A 15675-nucleotide genomic window follows, 5' to 3' on the forward strand; every position below is an offset into this window, starting at 1 on the left:
GTTTTACCCCCGTGGCTCCTCTCCTGTTGGTCGTAGCGTGATGATATATTATAGCCTATAACCTTCCTCGATAAATGAGTTTTCTAACACCGAAATAATTTTTTAAATCAGACCCGTAGTTCCCGAGATTATCGCGTTCAAACAAACAAACAAACAAACTCTTCAGCTTTATAATATTAGTATCTATAGATACGAAAGTTTGTGAGTATGTTTGTTACTCTTTCACGCAAAAAATGTATTTCATGAGGCAAACATAGATGGTATCTTGGATTGGACACATAGGGTAGTTTGTATCCCGGAAATCTCACAAGAACAGGAAATATGCGGTTTCATCTTTGAAAACGCGGGCGAAGCCGCAGGCTCGAGCTAGTTTTGTTATAGTCTACCTTGTTTGCCGCGTGTACGGTGATAAAGTATCTTATCGTGTTGTATGAGTTCATTAGGGAGGAAAGAAAAGTTTATCCTGACTCCACAAAGTGAAGGAAAGAAAGTAATAAACTATATTTTCCACAAAACTAACTGGCTTGATTGAACACGACTAGCAAAAATAAAGTCTATTCCCATTAGCAATTACGTGGTTTTTTCCAGGTGAAATCCATACATATATAGTATATACTTATTATTATTATGAATACGAAAGTAACTCTGTCTGTCTGTCTGTTACTCAATCACGCCTTAACTACTGAACCAATTTGCATGAAATTTGGTATAGAGATATTTTGATACCCGAGAAAGGATATAGGCTACTTTTTACCCCGGAAATACCACGGGAACGGGAACTATGCGGGTTTTTCTTTTACTGCGCGGGCGAAGCCGCGGGTGGAAAGCTTCACAATCGGTTCAATATCTATGTAGTATCTTTACAAGACAAAATTAAAAAATGTATTTTATCAAAATCCATCCATTTGATCGTCAAACAAGCGAGCGAACGTCACATTTAAGATATTAATAGAATTTCCACACTCGAACTAAATCTACAAGCAAACAAACATACTAGACAAATATGAAAGTACACGCATACAGAGAATACAGTATGAATTCCAATTCCCTTGTCGATTGAAAACGAATCAATCAGAATCTGTTTAATTCATCGCAACGATACTTCAGAGAGATTTATGGCTAAACGTATTGACTATACAGTAAATCTGCGTCAGAGCCTAAACTACACTTTGCCTTAATAAAGGTATGGACTTTGTACCTAATGAAATCCTTATAGTTGGTATTACTTTTATTTTTACGTACTTCTCGTCTGTAGATTGTGAAATGGACCTTAATCTATACTAATATTATAAAGCTGAAGAGTTTGTTTGTTTGTTTGAACGCGTTAATCTCAGGAACTACTGGTCCGATTTGAAAAATTCTTACGGTGTTAGATAGCGCATTCATCGAGGAAGGCTATAGGCTATATAATATCATCACGCTAAGACCAACAGGAGCAGAGCCACGCCTGTGAAACCGCGGAGCGCAGCTAGTTAAAGCTTCACGCGTCCTACGTACATTATTTGCTCGTAACTAAATCAGTATGTTATAGTAGGACGCGTGAGAGATTAAAATATAATTGAAATAGTATGTTTTTTATTTGTTGTTGGTCTAACTCATTATTGTTAGAATAATATAATATTGTACAGTCGTCATACTTCTACTTCTATCAACAATGCAAAATGCGTTCATGCGTGTATAATAATACTTTAAATATAAATGCGCATAATACCTATATCCTGCTCAAGTGGCTAAACCTTCTTGAGACCGTCATATCTGAAGTTTCCTGTTCTCTGTTCGCATTTACAAAATATGTACGGGAAATTCCCATGGAAATGAATTTTTTTCACCGCACAACGTAGCCTATGACACTCTTTAGTCTCCTAACTATCTCCAGATAATCATAACACCACTTCATTGTCACCTGAATAAACCACCACACTTTCGCATTTTTATTATAAAAAAATAAATAAAGCATCCTATAATAATGTTTCTAAGAATGTCGTGGAAATAAAAATCACTCTGTTGAACAACACCAGGACAATGAAAAAGAAACAATTCCAGTAAACTCTATGTACAAAACATTTTTAAATCAACAAACAATATACACCACTAGTTTTTAATCAGTACAAAAACTTTAAGGACATATTAGCGAATACATTATTATCATATGTATGATGTAAGAATTACATAATATCGATAAATAGCAAAGATATAACCATTTGTTTATTTAAGAAAGTCTCACTAAAATCATAGACACATTGCAGAGTTCATTGACTTATTCGTTGATAGTATTACCTAACCTTGGACAATAAAATGAAACAAGACATGTAGGTAGTTACTAACTTTATTTAGTTTAATTCCTAAATTCAAATCTCCCCTTCATAGGTACTTCATCCAGGCTTAGGACCGGCATAATTACTTTTTACAATAAATTAAATAGGTACGTAGGTATGTAATTACAAAACAAACAATATCAAAATAAAATAAGCTATTCTGTATTGAAAGAAAAAACGATTTTGGCGTATTTAAGAAGTTAGAATCAGCTCTATTTACAATACCTAATCTGAATTGAAAGAAAAAACGATTTTGGCGTATTTAAGAAGTTAGAATCAGCTGTTTTTACAATACCTAATCTGTAATGAAAGAAAAAACGATTTTGGCGTATTTAAGAAGTTAGAATCAGCTGGTATCTACACTAATATTATAAAGAGGAAAACTTTGTTTGTTTGTTTGTTTGATTGTAATGAATAGGCTCATAAACTACTGGACCGATTTTAAAAATTCTTTCACCATTCGAAAGCTACATTATTCACGAGTAACATAGGCTAGGTTTTATCCCGGAAATCCCACGGGAACGGGAACTATGCGGGTTTTTCTTTGAAAACGCGGGCGAAGCCGCAGGCGGAAAGCTAGTTTACAATAATCTTAACTAACCTTACAAGTATTTCAATTGTCCTTCAAAATGTCCACCACCATTGTCAATACACAGACGTGAACGTTTTATTAAATTGTTTTTTAACGAGAGAAGTAGGTACGTTTTTTTGTCTTTTCACTTCATCCAATATGCGCTGTTTTAATTGTTCGACACTAACCGGCTCACTTTTTTCACTTAAGACGATACACAAAAAAAAATCCACTGCTTGGCGGGCGGAGTCTAATAGCTCGCTATCGCGAACGCGGGTGTGCGCGAAGTCATTCTTGCAAACTCGCCGCGCTGCCGCTGACCGACTCGGGACAAACATGTATGGAGTCGTCATACAGTTATAATATTGTTATACATTTATTCAATTGTTGATTTATTGGTTTTATTTTCTTGCTTATAAACAAATAATCTTCTTTCCAACAACTACTTAGACATTATTAATAATTATTATTTCGTAATGTTTACTTTATTACAAAATAATACAGGTTATAAATAATCTTTAAAATAACAAAAAATATTGTTACTCTGAAAAAATGAAATGGTACTCAATAACGCGGACTACTGAATTGATTTAGATGAATTTGAATTTGATGCTGACGTAGATATTACATCATGCCCAGAAATGAAAGGTACTATCAGGCCGTTCAACCGAGGATGCAATCCTGCATCTAACATCACTAATCACATCATATGTGGATAATGGTTACAAGTGTCTCAGTGTGTTCCTTGATTTGCGTAAGGCTTTTGACACGGTGTCGGTCCCTATCTTAATTTCAAGGCTTGAAAACCTTGGTATAAGAGGTGTAGCTATCGACTGGCTGCAAGACTATCTGACTAATAGAGAGCAAGTGGTGCGCCTTGATAATTTAACGAGCAGCAATGCAGCTTGCACATACGGTGTTCCACAGGGGAGCACACTGGGACCTACGTTGTTTTTAGCGTACATAAACGAGTTATGTAGTCTCCCTTTACATTCTGCAAACACAATCATGTATGCTGATGATACAGTAGTTATCTTCCACGCCAAATCGTGGAGTGATTTGAAATTGATAACTGAAAAAGAGATGTGCAAAATCACTGCTTGGTTAGAAGATAGCCTGTTGTCAATAAATGTTGAAAAAACTAACTACATCTGTTTTGGTAAAAGAATTTCTTCCATGCCTGGTAATCAATACAAAATTACTCTACATTCATTCCCCTGCAATAGGACATTAACATCAACTCCTCAGAATACTATTTGCACATGTGAAGAAATTAAAAGAACCTACGAAACAAGATATCTAGGTGTAATAATGGATGACAAATTAAGATGGGAACAACATATAAATAGCACAGTAAAAAGAATCAGAAGACTTATATTCGTGTTCAAAAATCTTCGGTCTATTGCCAACACTACTCTGCTCATCCAGGTATACAATGCTCTTTGCCACTGTATACTAACTTATTGTATATCTGTCTGGGGAGGAGCCTGCAAAACTCTAATGCTGCCTGTAGAAAGGGCGCAAAGGGCTGTTCTTAAGGTTATGTTCTACCTTAATTATAAACATCCTACAACTGATATATACAACAAATCAAATGTTCTTAGTGTTCGAAAATCTTATATTTACCAGTGCATCCGCAGAAAACATCGCATGATAGATCTTTCTAATACAGAGGTAAAAAGACTTAATCGGCTACCTATCCCCTCAACCTCATCCAAATTCGCTCAACATCAATATGAATTCTTAGCAACAAAATTGTATAATTTGTTAAATAGTAAATACAACGTTAGGGTTTTAAATCATAATAAAATTAAACGAGTTGTGAAAGATTGGCTAAAAGATATGGATTACGAAGAAACAGAAAAATTAATGATAGTAAATCACTAGGACGTATTCAACCACCCACCCACATGTCATACGTACTAACTTACTCACATGCTCTACACAAACACACACATGCACACACACAAACACATACACACATGCAAACACACACACACACACACACACACACACACACACACTATATATATATATTTATTATATGCGAACAGATACGTGCACACAATATTTATAATGGGAATGACTTCTTAAAATTGAAATATTAACTTCAGTTTTTCCTTTTTTTTTTTTGTATAGATATAGTTATATTTTTTTTTCTCCTTTTATCTATTTTTACTGTATAAACATAAAACTGTGAGTTTGCAGAAACATATAAATATAATATAGATATAAAGACTGGGAAGAAACTGGCCTTCGAAACACAGTTTACCACTAGTTCGAAGGTCAGGGTCTGAACATAATGCTGTACCTGTTTCTTGAAAATAAATTTTTATTTCTTTTTATTTCTTTTTTACTATTTCTGAAAGAAGTTATAAACCCTAATTCTTCTCAGTCAAAGTCAAGAGTGGAAGATATCACTAATACAGTAAAACTGATGCGAAACTTTGGATGTTAATTTGTATATTTTTTTGTTAGTTGTTACTTAATCACGTCAAGACTACATTACCAATTTTGATAAAATACAGCTAATTGCCTGGATTTACACATAGGATACTTTTTATCCGAACTGAACACTTCTGTGGGATAAAACAGGATTCACGATATAACCTAATTCCACGCGGGCAAAGCTTCGGTCGGAATGATATTTTTTTAAATAAAAAAATTGTTTAAAAAAAAACACAAAATATATTGACGCATGTATTTATTTTTTGCACTCTATTATACTTGTAATTATTCATTACAAATAATCAAAATGAAATAGCCAGAACAAAGTTAGGCCCTGGTAGGGTAGGTAGGCAGGTACAGCAATGTGAGACGAACACTGGCTTATTTATACCAATAATAATCACTACATAGTATAAAACAAAGTCGCTTTCTCTGTCCCTATGTCCCTATGTCCCTATGTCCCTTTGTACGCTTAAATCTTTGAAACTACGCAACGGATTTTGATGCAGTTTTTTTTAATAGATAGAGTGATTCAAGAGGAAGGTTTATATGTATAATAACATCCATTAAATAGTGGAGAAGTACTGTTATTTTTGAGGTTTCTAATGTGATGTCGTAAAAAAATACATTTTTTCCGCTTACATTGCAAACGCAGGCTGAACCCTACGAGTTTTTTCAAAATAATGTACCTACTAAGTATTATACACATTGAAAAGGTCTACAGAAAAGTCCGCGATGGTGTATGTCTATCTCTTATGGATAACCCACAATAACTTTTTTTTGTCATTTACTTTTTACGACAAATAATGGTTAATTTTCGAAGCGATTTTAACCAATACAGCATTAATCCTTAACTAATAAAATACCTTGAATACATTTTTCATTTAATATAGATCTATATGGCCCTTTACACCGTATGATTTAAGTGAATATTTTCGAAGATATTACAGATTTAAAAATTGCGGGACGTAGCGTTTGCGGCGGTACCGGCCGCGGCCGGCCGCCATTGCACCCGTGCGAAGCCGGGGCGGGTCGCTAGTGTATTATAAACATTATATTAAGTTTACTTTCTAACAACAAAAATACATAATATTAGCTAATGTGAAAGCGAATCAACCAATCATCCCACAAAAATGAAATGTGCACACAAATATTCATCAAAATCGGTTCATGTCATTAGGAGGAGTGACTGCAGCGCCATCTTCCGGGCCCAATTGTGTTTCCAGATCACCCAGGAACTCAATTTAATATACTTACACAAAATTTTTCGAAATGAAAACTCACATTACTATGTAAATATGAATATAAACCTGTTTTATTACTAAGCAATTTCCCGCACAGGTGTAGTAAGTATAAATGAAATAAATATCAACATCAAATTCTTTATACAACATACTTATCTACCACCTTCTAAGAAATGTAATTCTTGAAATTATTTCGTATTTTTTTTAAATATAATACTACTCCAATGAGCTCCTGTTCCATATTATGTCCGCCATACTTCCACTAAGTTCACCATGATTTTTTATTTCTTTGCACTTTGTTGCTTTTTGCGCAAAATGGAATCATGCGATAAAACCAGTAGAACGTTGATAACATACATTTTTGACTGAATAAAGGTACTTACGAAGGAGTGGGTTCACATTGTGAACAATCAGTGGGTTTATTTTCCTTCTGGATTCCGGATTTCTGAAAAGATTATCTATGCTATAAATGAAAAAATCTTACACATTCGTTATGTACTTAAAACAGGGGTACATATCAAACATCGTCTATAATACAATTATCATCAAATTTAAAATAAAACCAACTTACTTCATTAATTTGTTCCAATTGTAAGCATTCTTTTTCCTCCAACCTTTATGTTTCTTCTTCTTATTTTCTTTATTGTCCCCATTTGTCTTATCGTGTTGTCACCCTTTTTTACGATTGCGCGAGCGACACAAGTTCCCCGTGTGACGGCCGTAGCGGGAATGACTCGTGCAGCGATCGGGGTAGGAAGGTACAGGGCGGCTCTCGCTATATTGGCTAGTCGCGCGCTAATTTCAAGTATTTCTTGTTTATTTCAAAACCATCGCATATTTCAAAATTCTAAATCGGTAGACGTATAGGTTGTATATTTTATAGTTAATATCCAAAAAGTCGTAACTTTACGTTTGTTATTTTGAAGATGCCAGAGATTATAAAAAAATAACAATGAGAACTTTGTATTTTTTTTCTATCGAGAAAATATCATGGAATCATGTTTCTAAAACGGTAGACGTATTGTGTTACTATTGAACTTTCTTGTCAAGAATTTTCATCACGACAACTTTAATAATATAAAAATTACGAAGGTTTAAAAAGGGCCGTAAATGTTAGAAAAATTAATTCATCACCTTAATTTCACTCCACAAAAAGAGGTCCAAGGGTGTGAGATCAGGTGAGCGAGGAGCCCAAGCTGCAGGCCCGCCTCGACCGATCCACTGACTTCCAAACTCCGCTGTGAGAAATTCATGAACCGCAGTGTTATTCGACATTCGTACTACGTCGAGGATCCTCTTCAAAATACGCTAGTACATTACACGAAAACATTTTGTGACAACGCCTGCTGGTAAGCATTTACCACGGTTCGTACATTTGGCGATCGAGCGTTCGGGACTCGGGTACTTCTTATCTGTACATACCTACGTACTGCTGCACTCGCATTTTCTCTACTCAAAAAGAACGCACGAAGCATAAGTAAGTACATAATCCCGTGACGTGATGTGAATTGATATGACATCGTACCGGGAAGAACGTAAACAAACGCGACGAAAAAAAGCAAGTTTTCACTTCCGCTAACAATTTGGCACTGTTTGTCGCGGTGGGGCGGGGGGCCGTTGGGGTGCGACGCGGGCGCAGGCCGCAGAGGGAAAGGGGGTGGCGGGGTGAGGAATGGGCGAATGGCGAGCTTGGACGCGAGTTTGCCGGAATTTATCAATGGATCTGTGCGGCGGACATACTCGAAATCGTACGCTAGAAAATTACAACACAATACCTATAAGTGTGGGTCATTGATTAAATTTAGGTTTAACAATTTTTACATATTTATGTGGACAATTTTGGGACATTTCTGTTTGTTAGTGTTTTTAATTATTTCTTACACAAGTATGATTGGTTAAAGATACTTAACACCCTGTAAAATTTTTTGTACTGATTAAAAACTAGTGGTGTATTTATAGACCTTTATATATACGGTACAATTTCTTGTTACGCAACGCGTAGGAGATTTCCCACTCCGGTTTGTAAACAGAGAAAATTATTAAGACGATACACAAAAAAAAATCCACTGCTTGGCGGGCGGAGTCTAATAGCTCGCTATCGCGAACGCGGGTGTGCGCGAAGTCATTCTTGCAAACTCGCCGCGCTGCCGCTGGCCGACTCGGGACAAACATGTATGGAGTCGTCATACAGTTATAATATTGTTATACGTTTATTTAATTGTTGATTTATTGGTTTTATTTTCTTGCTTATAAACAAATAATCTTCTTTTTAACAACTACTTAGACATTATTAATAATTATTATTATTTCGTAATGTTTACTTTATTACAAAATAATACAGGTTATAAATAATCTTTAAAATAACAAAAATATTGTTACTCTGAAAAAATGAAATGGTAGGTACTCAATAACGCGGACTACTGAATTCATTTAGATAGAATTTGATGCTGACGTAGATATTACATCATGCCCAGAAATGAAAGGTACTATTTCTGAAAGAAGTTATAAACCCTAATTTTTCTCAGTCAAAGTCAAGAGTGGAAGATATCACTAATACAGTAAAACTGATGCGAAACTTTGGATGTTAATTTGTATATTTTTTTGTTATTTGTTACTTAATCACGTCAAGACTACATTACCAATTTTGATAAAATATAGCTAATTGCCTGGATTTACACATTGGATACTTTTTATCCGAACTGAACACTTCTGTGGGAAAAAACAGGATTCACGATATAACCTAATTCCACGCGGGCAAAGCCGCGGTTGGAATGATATTTTTTTAAATAAAAAAATTGTTTTAAAAAAAACACAAAATATATTGACGCATGTATTTATTTTTTGCACTCTATTATAATTGTAATTATTCATTACAAATAATCAAAATAAAATAGCCAGAACAAAGTTAGGCCCTGGTAGGGTAGGTAGGCAGGTACAGCAATGTGAGACGAACACTGGCTTATGTATACCAATAATAATGTATTATAAACATTAAATTAAGTTTACAACAAAAATACATAATATTAGCTAATGTGAAAACGAATCAACCAATCATCCCACAACAATGAAATGTGCACACAAATATTCATCCAAATCGGTTCATGTGATTAGGAGGAGTGGCTGCAGCGCCATCTTCCGGGCCCAATTGTGTTTCCAGATCACCCAGGAACTCAATTTAATATACTTACACAAAATTATTCGAAATGAAAACTCACATTACTATGTAAATATGAATATAAACCTGTTTTAGTACTAAGCAATTTCCCGCACAGGTGTAGTAAGTATAAATGAAATAAATATCAATATCAAATTCTTTATACAACATACTTATCTACCACCTACTAAGAAATGTAATTCTTGAAATTTTTTCGTATTTTTTTTAAATATAATACTACTCCAATGAGCTCCTGTTCCATATTATGTCCACCATACTTCCACTAAGTTCACCATGATTTTTTATTTCTTTGCACTTTGTTGCTTTTTGCTAAAAATGGAATCATGCGATAAAACCAGTAGAGCGTTGATAACATACATTTTTGACTGAATAAAGGTACTTACGAAGGAGTGGGTTCACATTGTGAACAATCAGTGGGTTTATTTTCCTTCTGGATTCCGGATTTCTGAAAAGAGTATCTATGCTATAAATGAAAAAATCTTACACGTTCGTTATGTACTTAAAACAGGGGTACATATCAAACATCGTCTATAATACAATTATCATCAAATTTAAAATAAAACCAACTTACTTCATTAATTTGTTCCAATTGTAAGCATTCTTTTTCCTCCAACCTTTATGTTTCTTCTTCTTATTTTCTTTATTGTCCCCATTTGTCTCATTTTGTCTTATCGTGTTGTCACCCTTTGTTACGATTGCGCGAGCGACACAAGTTCCCCGTGTGACGGCCGTAGCGGGAATGACTCGTGCAGCGATCGGGGTAGGAAGGTACAGGGCGGCTCTCGATATATTGGCTGGTCGCGCGCTAATTTCAAGTATTTCTTGTTTATTTCAAAACCATCGCATATTTCAAAATTCTAAATCGGTAGACGTATAGGTTGTATATTTTATAGTTAATATCCAAAAAGTCGTAACTTTACGTTTGTTATTTTGAAGATGCCAGAGATTAAAAAAAAATAACAATGAGAACTTTGTATTTTTTTTCTATCGAGAAAATATCATGGAATCATGTTTCTAAAACGGTAGACGTATTGTGTTACTATTGAACTTTCTTGTCAAGAATTTTCATCACGACAACTTTAATAATATAAAAATTACGAAGGTTTAAAAAGGGCCGTAAATGTTAGAAAAATTAATTCATCACCTTAAGCTCTATATAATACTGACCTTCAAAGTATGAAATTGTGTTTATTTTAAGTGTTACCAAATATTTAGGACTTTCTTATGATATGTTGTAGATTCATGAAATTATTCATAGTAAAGATAGTAACGGTCATTTTTACTAAACTAATATTATCAATGAACGTTCGTTCTTAGCGTTCTTCGATTTGGTTTGTTTTAATAAATGCACTTAGGTAGGTAATAGGGAATTGATAATTGGATTAGTGCTAACAATTATATTATTGCATTGAATAAATTACAATATTATTTCTTTATGTAATTTTAATACTGGCTTTTTATAAATTGAATGAATGTACAAAAGCTTTCGACAATATTCATTATTTAAAACTAGTATAACGAACACAGCATATAATAATCCTTTGAAAGCATTTTTAATCATCATATTAATAATGATATTAAGCATCAAAGATATAATTTTGTCTTCATTCATTTTGTATATTTATTAAAATGTGTTTATAAAAGCTTATTTTTTATTTCATTAAATCTCATCTACGAGTTCTGTTTGTTTAAATTTTAATGTTTTATATACTTTTCACATAAAACGTTAAAACGAATATAAGTACTTATAGCCACTGCAGTAATTCTCAACAGTAAATTCTACGGAACATAAACTTTCATTAATATATTGTGACGAAACATAAGCCCACTAAAATACGTAAAAAAAATATATAAATTCTCAAATGTGCATGCATGCACGTAATCTGTATTTGGATAGGCCCTAGCGTATTTTTATTTAGACACTAGCTGATTTGATGTGATAATTTTTTATTTACGAAAGGTAAAGACTACACGTATAAATATTGTGAATCCCGGAAGGATTTATTTAAATATAATTCCTCTTCACATTTTGTGTTTTAATAAGTAACATAATCCGAAACCGCAAGGCTAAAATTGTTCCGGCTTGCGTAGACTTTTTGCTCCTATGTGAAACCGAGTGGATCATAAATATGAAGCCCCTTTGCTAAAATATCCTCTGAAGTTAAGCCATAATTTTCAACTGACCTTTTAGTTGCCTAACCTGAAACTTGAGTTGACTGTAAAAAAATCAACAAAAAGACTTTAAATTATATAAAACTAGATTTCCGCCCGCGGCTTCGCCCGCGTTTTCAAAGGAAAACCCGCATAGTTCCCGTTCCCGTGGGATATCCGGGATAAAACCTATCCTATGTGTTAATCCAAGTTACCCTCTATATGTGTGCTAAATTTCATTGTAATCGGTTCTGTAGTTTTTACGTGAAAGAGTAACAAACATCCATACAAACTTTCGCCTTTATAATAGTATTAAGATTAACATGGTAACGAATTATCAAGCAACTTTATTGTCTTCAATGTTTATGAAATCAAACTCTTGATAATGATTTTTCATTACAAATAGTCGATGGAACCGAATCACAGTAGTATCAGGATATTGATGTTTACCATCTGAACACAAACTGTTACTATAGTATCAATGATGAATCGGAACAAAGACAAAGCCATGTAGTTCCTACATTTCTACGAAACACACTCAAACATTAACTCAATAAGACTTCTTCTAGATGTATTTTTTGAATCCTCATAACATATTTTTAATATCCCAAACTTATATATATTAGATTTGTTTTTGAATTCAAACTAAAACATTTATTAATTGAACAAGACTTCGTTAAAAGATATATACCGGCCGATAACCTAATCCCTTTTTTTGAAGTCAGTTAAAAAATAAAAATTACCACAGTTTCTTCTGAAGTAATTTTGTCCTTCGTAATTTTGATTCCTTTATGATGCCTACAGTTTATAATAATACCTACTATAAGTTATAATACCTACTATAAGGCATTTCTAAATCTTGACTGATGTTTGATGATGTTTGATTACAGTAGAGTTGATACATAGAAACCGATATTCAAGACTGATTTATACAAGAACTAGCGGTCCGCCCCGGCATCGCCCGTGGTACATATGAAAAATAGATGTTGGCCGATTCTCAGACTTACCCGATATGCACAGAAAATTTCATGAGAATCGGTCCACCCGTTTCGGAGGAGTATGCAGACTAACATTGTGACACGAGAATTTTATATATAAGATAAAGCCTGAAATAGGCTAGAGGCAATCTATCTACATATAACACATTTGATGGATTAACAGTAATACATCTTGTATCAAACGCATACTATATTATGTACAATTTTAACATGAATATTGAAAACGTCTGTCAGTATATAAAGGACTTAGTCCCATTTGAATATCTTCAACAAATTATTTTTATTCATGTTAAAAATCTAATGTAATGAAGTAATCAATATTTAGTAGTAGCGTTTATATTAAGTATAGTGTAAAATACATGATTCACGTGTCGTTAAAATATATTTGTTTTATTTCTCTTATAAATTGTATACTGACTTGTTAAAAATATTAAAAAGTACAAAACTAATTGTTTAAAATACTTGGCCTATACAAAAGGAAGGTCTCATTTCAACCTTACTTCGTTGATAAAAAACAGACGTATGTTAAGTGGTTCTGTTTAGGTTACGATTTTATGTTCTTATTTACGATTTAGATTGCATAGGTACTCAATTAACTCTAATAATTACAAATATGAATTTGATCTTTTTGCTAATTTCATTTTCATGTGTTTGATATTAAGCGAGTATTTATTCACAGATAACGTATATTTTAACAGATTTAAATCGCGTATACCCCTTTTAAACATGAATTACGTACCAGTGCGTCCAGTGTGGCTGCCCCTTATAATACAAGCAGTAACGTCTTGGCTGGAAGGTGGCGGAGTCGCCTGCTTGCCCTCGGACTTCTTAGGGAAACACCACCTGGAAAACTATCGTAATTAGATCGTTATCGTTATTTAGATTACGTGCAAAAGTTTGTTTTTATAGTACTTATTTTGTCTGCGAGAATTTCAGTACTGTTTTTGTTAGAATGGTAAAGAACTGACTTTCCAGACACAATTACAATCATTTTAGGAACCAGAAAAGGCGGATATGATATTTTCCTTAGGAATAAGAAACGCTATTGTGTTTTTAAAATCTGTTATGGTGAGACTTTTTACACAGTGAATAAGTATGACGATTATAATCATTGGGACACGATATTTCGTACCACGCTAGTTCCTATTATTATTATTATGTAATCTAACATTTATAAGTTGAAATTGAACTTTGTAAATATTGATTTACCATTAACAAAAAAATGTTTGACCAGAAATCTATAGCTTTACACAGTCACTTTTAAGTAGTCACATTCATCATTCTGTATCAGCTAACTATACACACACACATTAAACAAGAATCATCATGATCCTAAAAAAATAATAGAAATTCAAACAGTATTCAAACTAGTTAAGCAAGCAAAGTTACCTGAGCAGCTTACAAGTCTTGAAGAGGCTGATGAAGGCCTGTCGGAACTTGCGGTTCATGAAGCAGTAGGTGATGGGATTGCAACAGGAGGAGCAGTAGGCCAAAAGTTGTAAGGAGACAATGCCCTTCGAGCCGACGTACTTGTATAGCTCGTCGGGGTAGAAGAGATAGATCTGGAAAAAGGGCTTAATTTAAAACTCGTAGATAGATGATATCCTTTTTTGGAGTAGTATATATTATTGATATTTAGTATTATTGAATAATGTAGTTTTGAGGTGATTCGGGTGAATGCCTTGAAAAGAGATAATATTAAACATTTTCAGTTTATTATATCTAACAAAACTAATACGGCAGATACTTGTTGTTTGCGATAAAGACTATTTTTATCATGTAGCTTCTATAAAGACAGAGATTTAAACTGCTAACTCTTTATTCGATAAAGAATACAAAATACGAGGTCAGTTATTTTTTAATAAAAAGGTATTGGAATACTATGTAGACCAGATATTTTCCAATATAAGCAAAACGGTTTGTTTTGTATGGAAACAAAAGCTGAAAATATATTTTTATTGTATCCGTAATGGTAGTGATAGAGGTAGAAGTTAATACTTTCAATACCATTGTGTTTTTATAACAATTTTATTATAATCCGACCTGTTGAAACTACAACTTCTGAACTAATCAAATTATCAATTCTGTACGTGCCAAATAAACTACGTATTATCTACATATATGTAGTTATCAGCTTTTCGACAGAATTGTGGCCAAAAGATACTTGAAGTCTCGCCTATGATGTAACGGTCATAGAAGTTCCTCAGAGCAACTTTTAACGATATGACTTGACCAGAACTTGTTAACTTTTGGCTTCTATTTGGGGCTTGTAACATATTACAGGCTTCTTGCTTAGTATTCGAAAGTTGTGTAACTATGAGTTGTTGTCTAATATATTTACCCGTCAGTTGCAAAATTGGTCAAGTGGTCTTTGAAGGTTTTCTCATTTCTGTGACAAAGAGCTGTAACATTGATTTTTCTCTGGTCTTTATTATGTAAGTATAAAATGTATATTTCGTTATATCACTTCAATTCGATTCGTAAAGCCTTTTTGATTTTAAATAACGTTTTTTCAATCTACACTTACTTTAAATTTCAAACCAGAAGGCGACGCATATTTAAAATCAGATTTTATTTCAGATAAATGAATACCCATTCCATAATACGAAGAACAATAAATATTCGTTTCAAGTTTCCTTTATTCATTTGTAAGTGATCAGACGTACATTGTCTTTCTTTACATTGTAATATTATTTGTAAAGTAAACTACTTCAACATGTATTTCTTACTTCGAATGGTTCATAATGTGGATTGATTTAATTACAGAGATGTT

At 33.5% G+C, this 15675-nt stretch overlaps 1 protein-coding gene and 1 long non-coding RNA gene across 2 annotated transcripts in view; both read right to left on the minus strand.

Moving 5' to 3' along the window:
• LOC149482501 (cholecystokinin receptor-like) overlaps nt 1-15675 on the minus strand; it is a 100550-nt gene that overhangs the window by 16725 nt on the left and 68150 nt on the right. The window contains exons 8-9 of the mRNA XM_089704363.1: nt 14292-14464; nt 13642-13745 (exon numbers count right to left, since the gene is read on the minus strand). Of these exons, the coding sequence (XP_089560489.1) occupies nt 13642-13745; nt 14292-14464 (277 nt within the window). The remainder of the gene's footprint in view (nt 1-13641; nt 13746-14291; nt 14465-15675) is intronic.
• LOC149482503 (uncharacterized) lies at nt 9352-10898 on the minus strand. The gene is made up of 3 exons (XR_016316695.1): nt 10325-10898; nt 10137-10198; nt 9352-10062 (listed from the first exon to the last, which is right to left on the minus strand). It is a non-coding gene; the product is annotated as an uncharacterized LOC149482503 (long non-coding RNA).

This window comes from Colias philodice, chromosome 15 (genome assembly GCF_061535455.1).
Source record: "Colias philodice isolate Cphi_HAF_F1 chromosome 15, ilColPhil1 Martin Lab GWU primary, whole genome shotgun sequence".
NCBI lineage: Eukaryota > Metazoa > Arthropoda > Insecta > Lepidoptera > Pieridae > Colias > Colias philodice.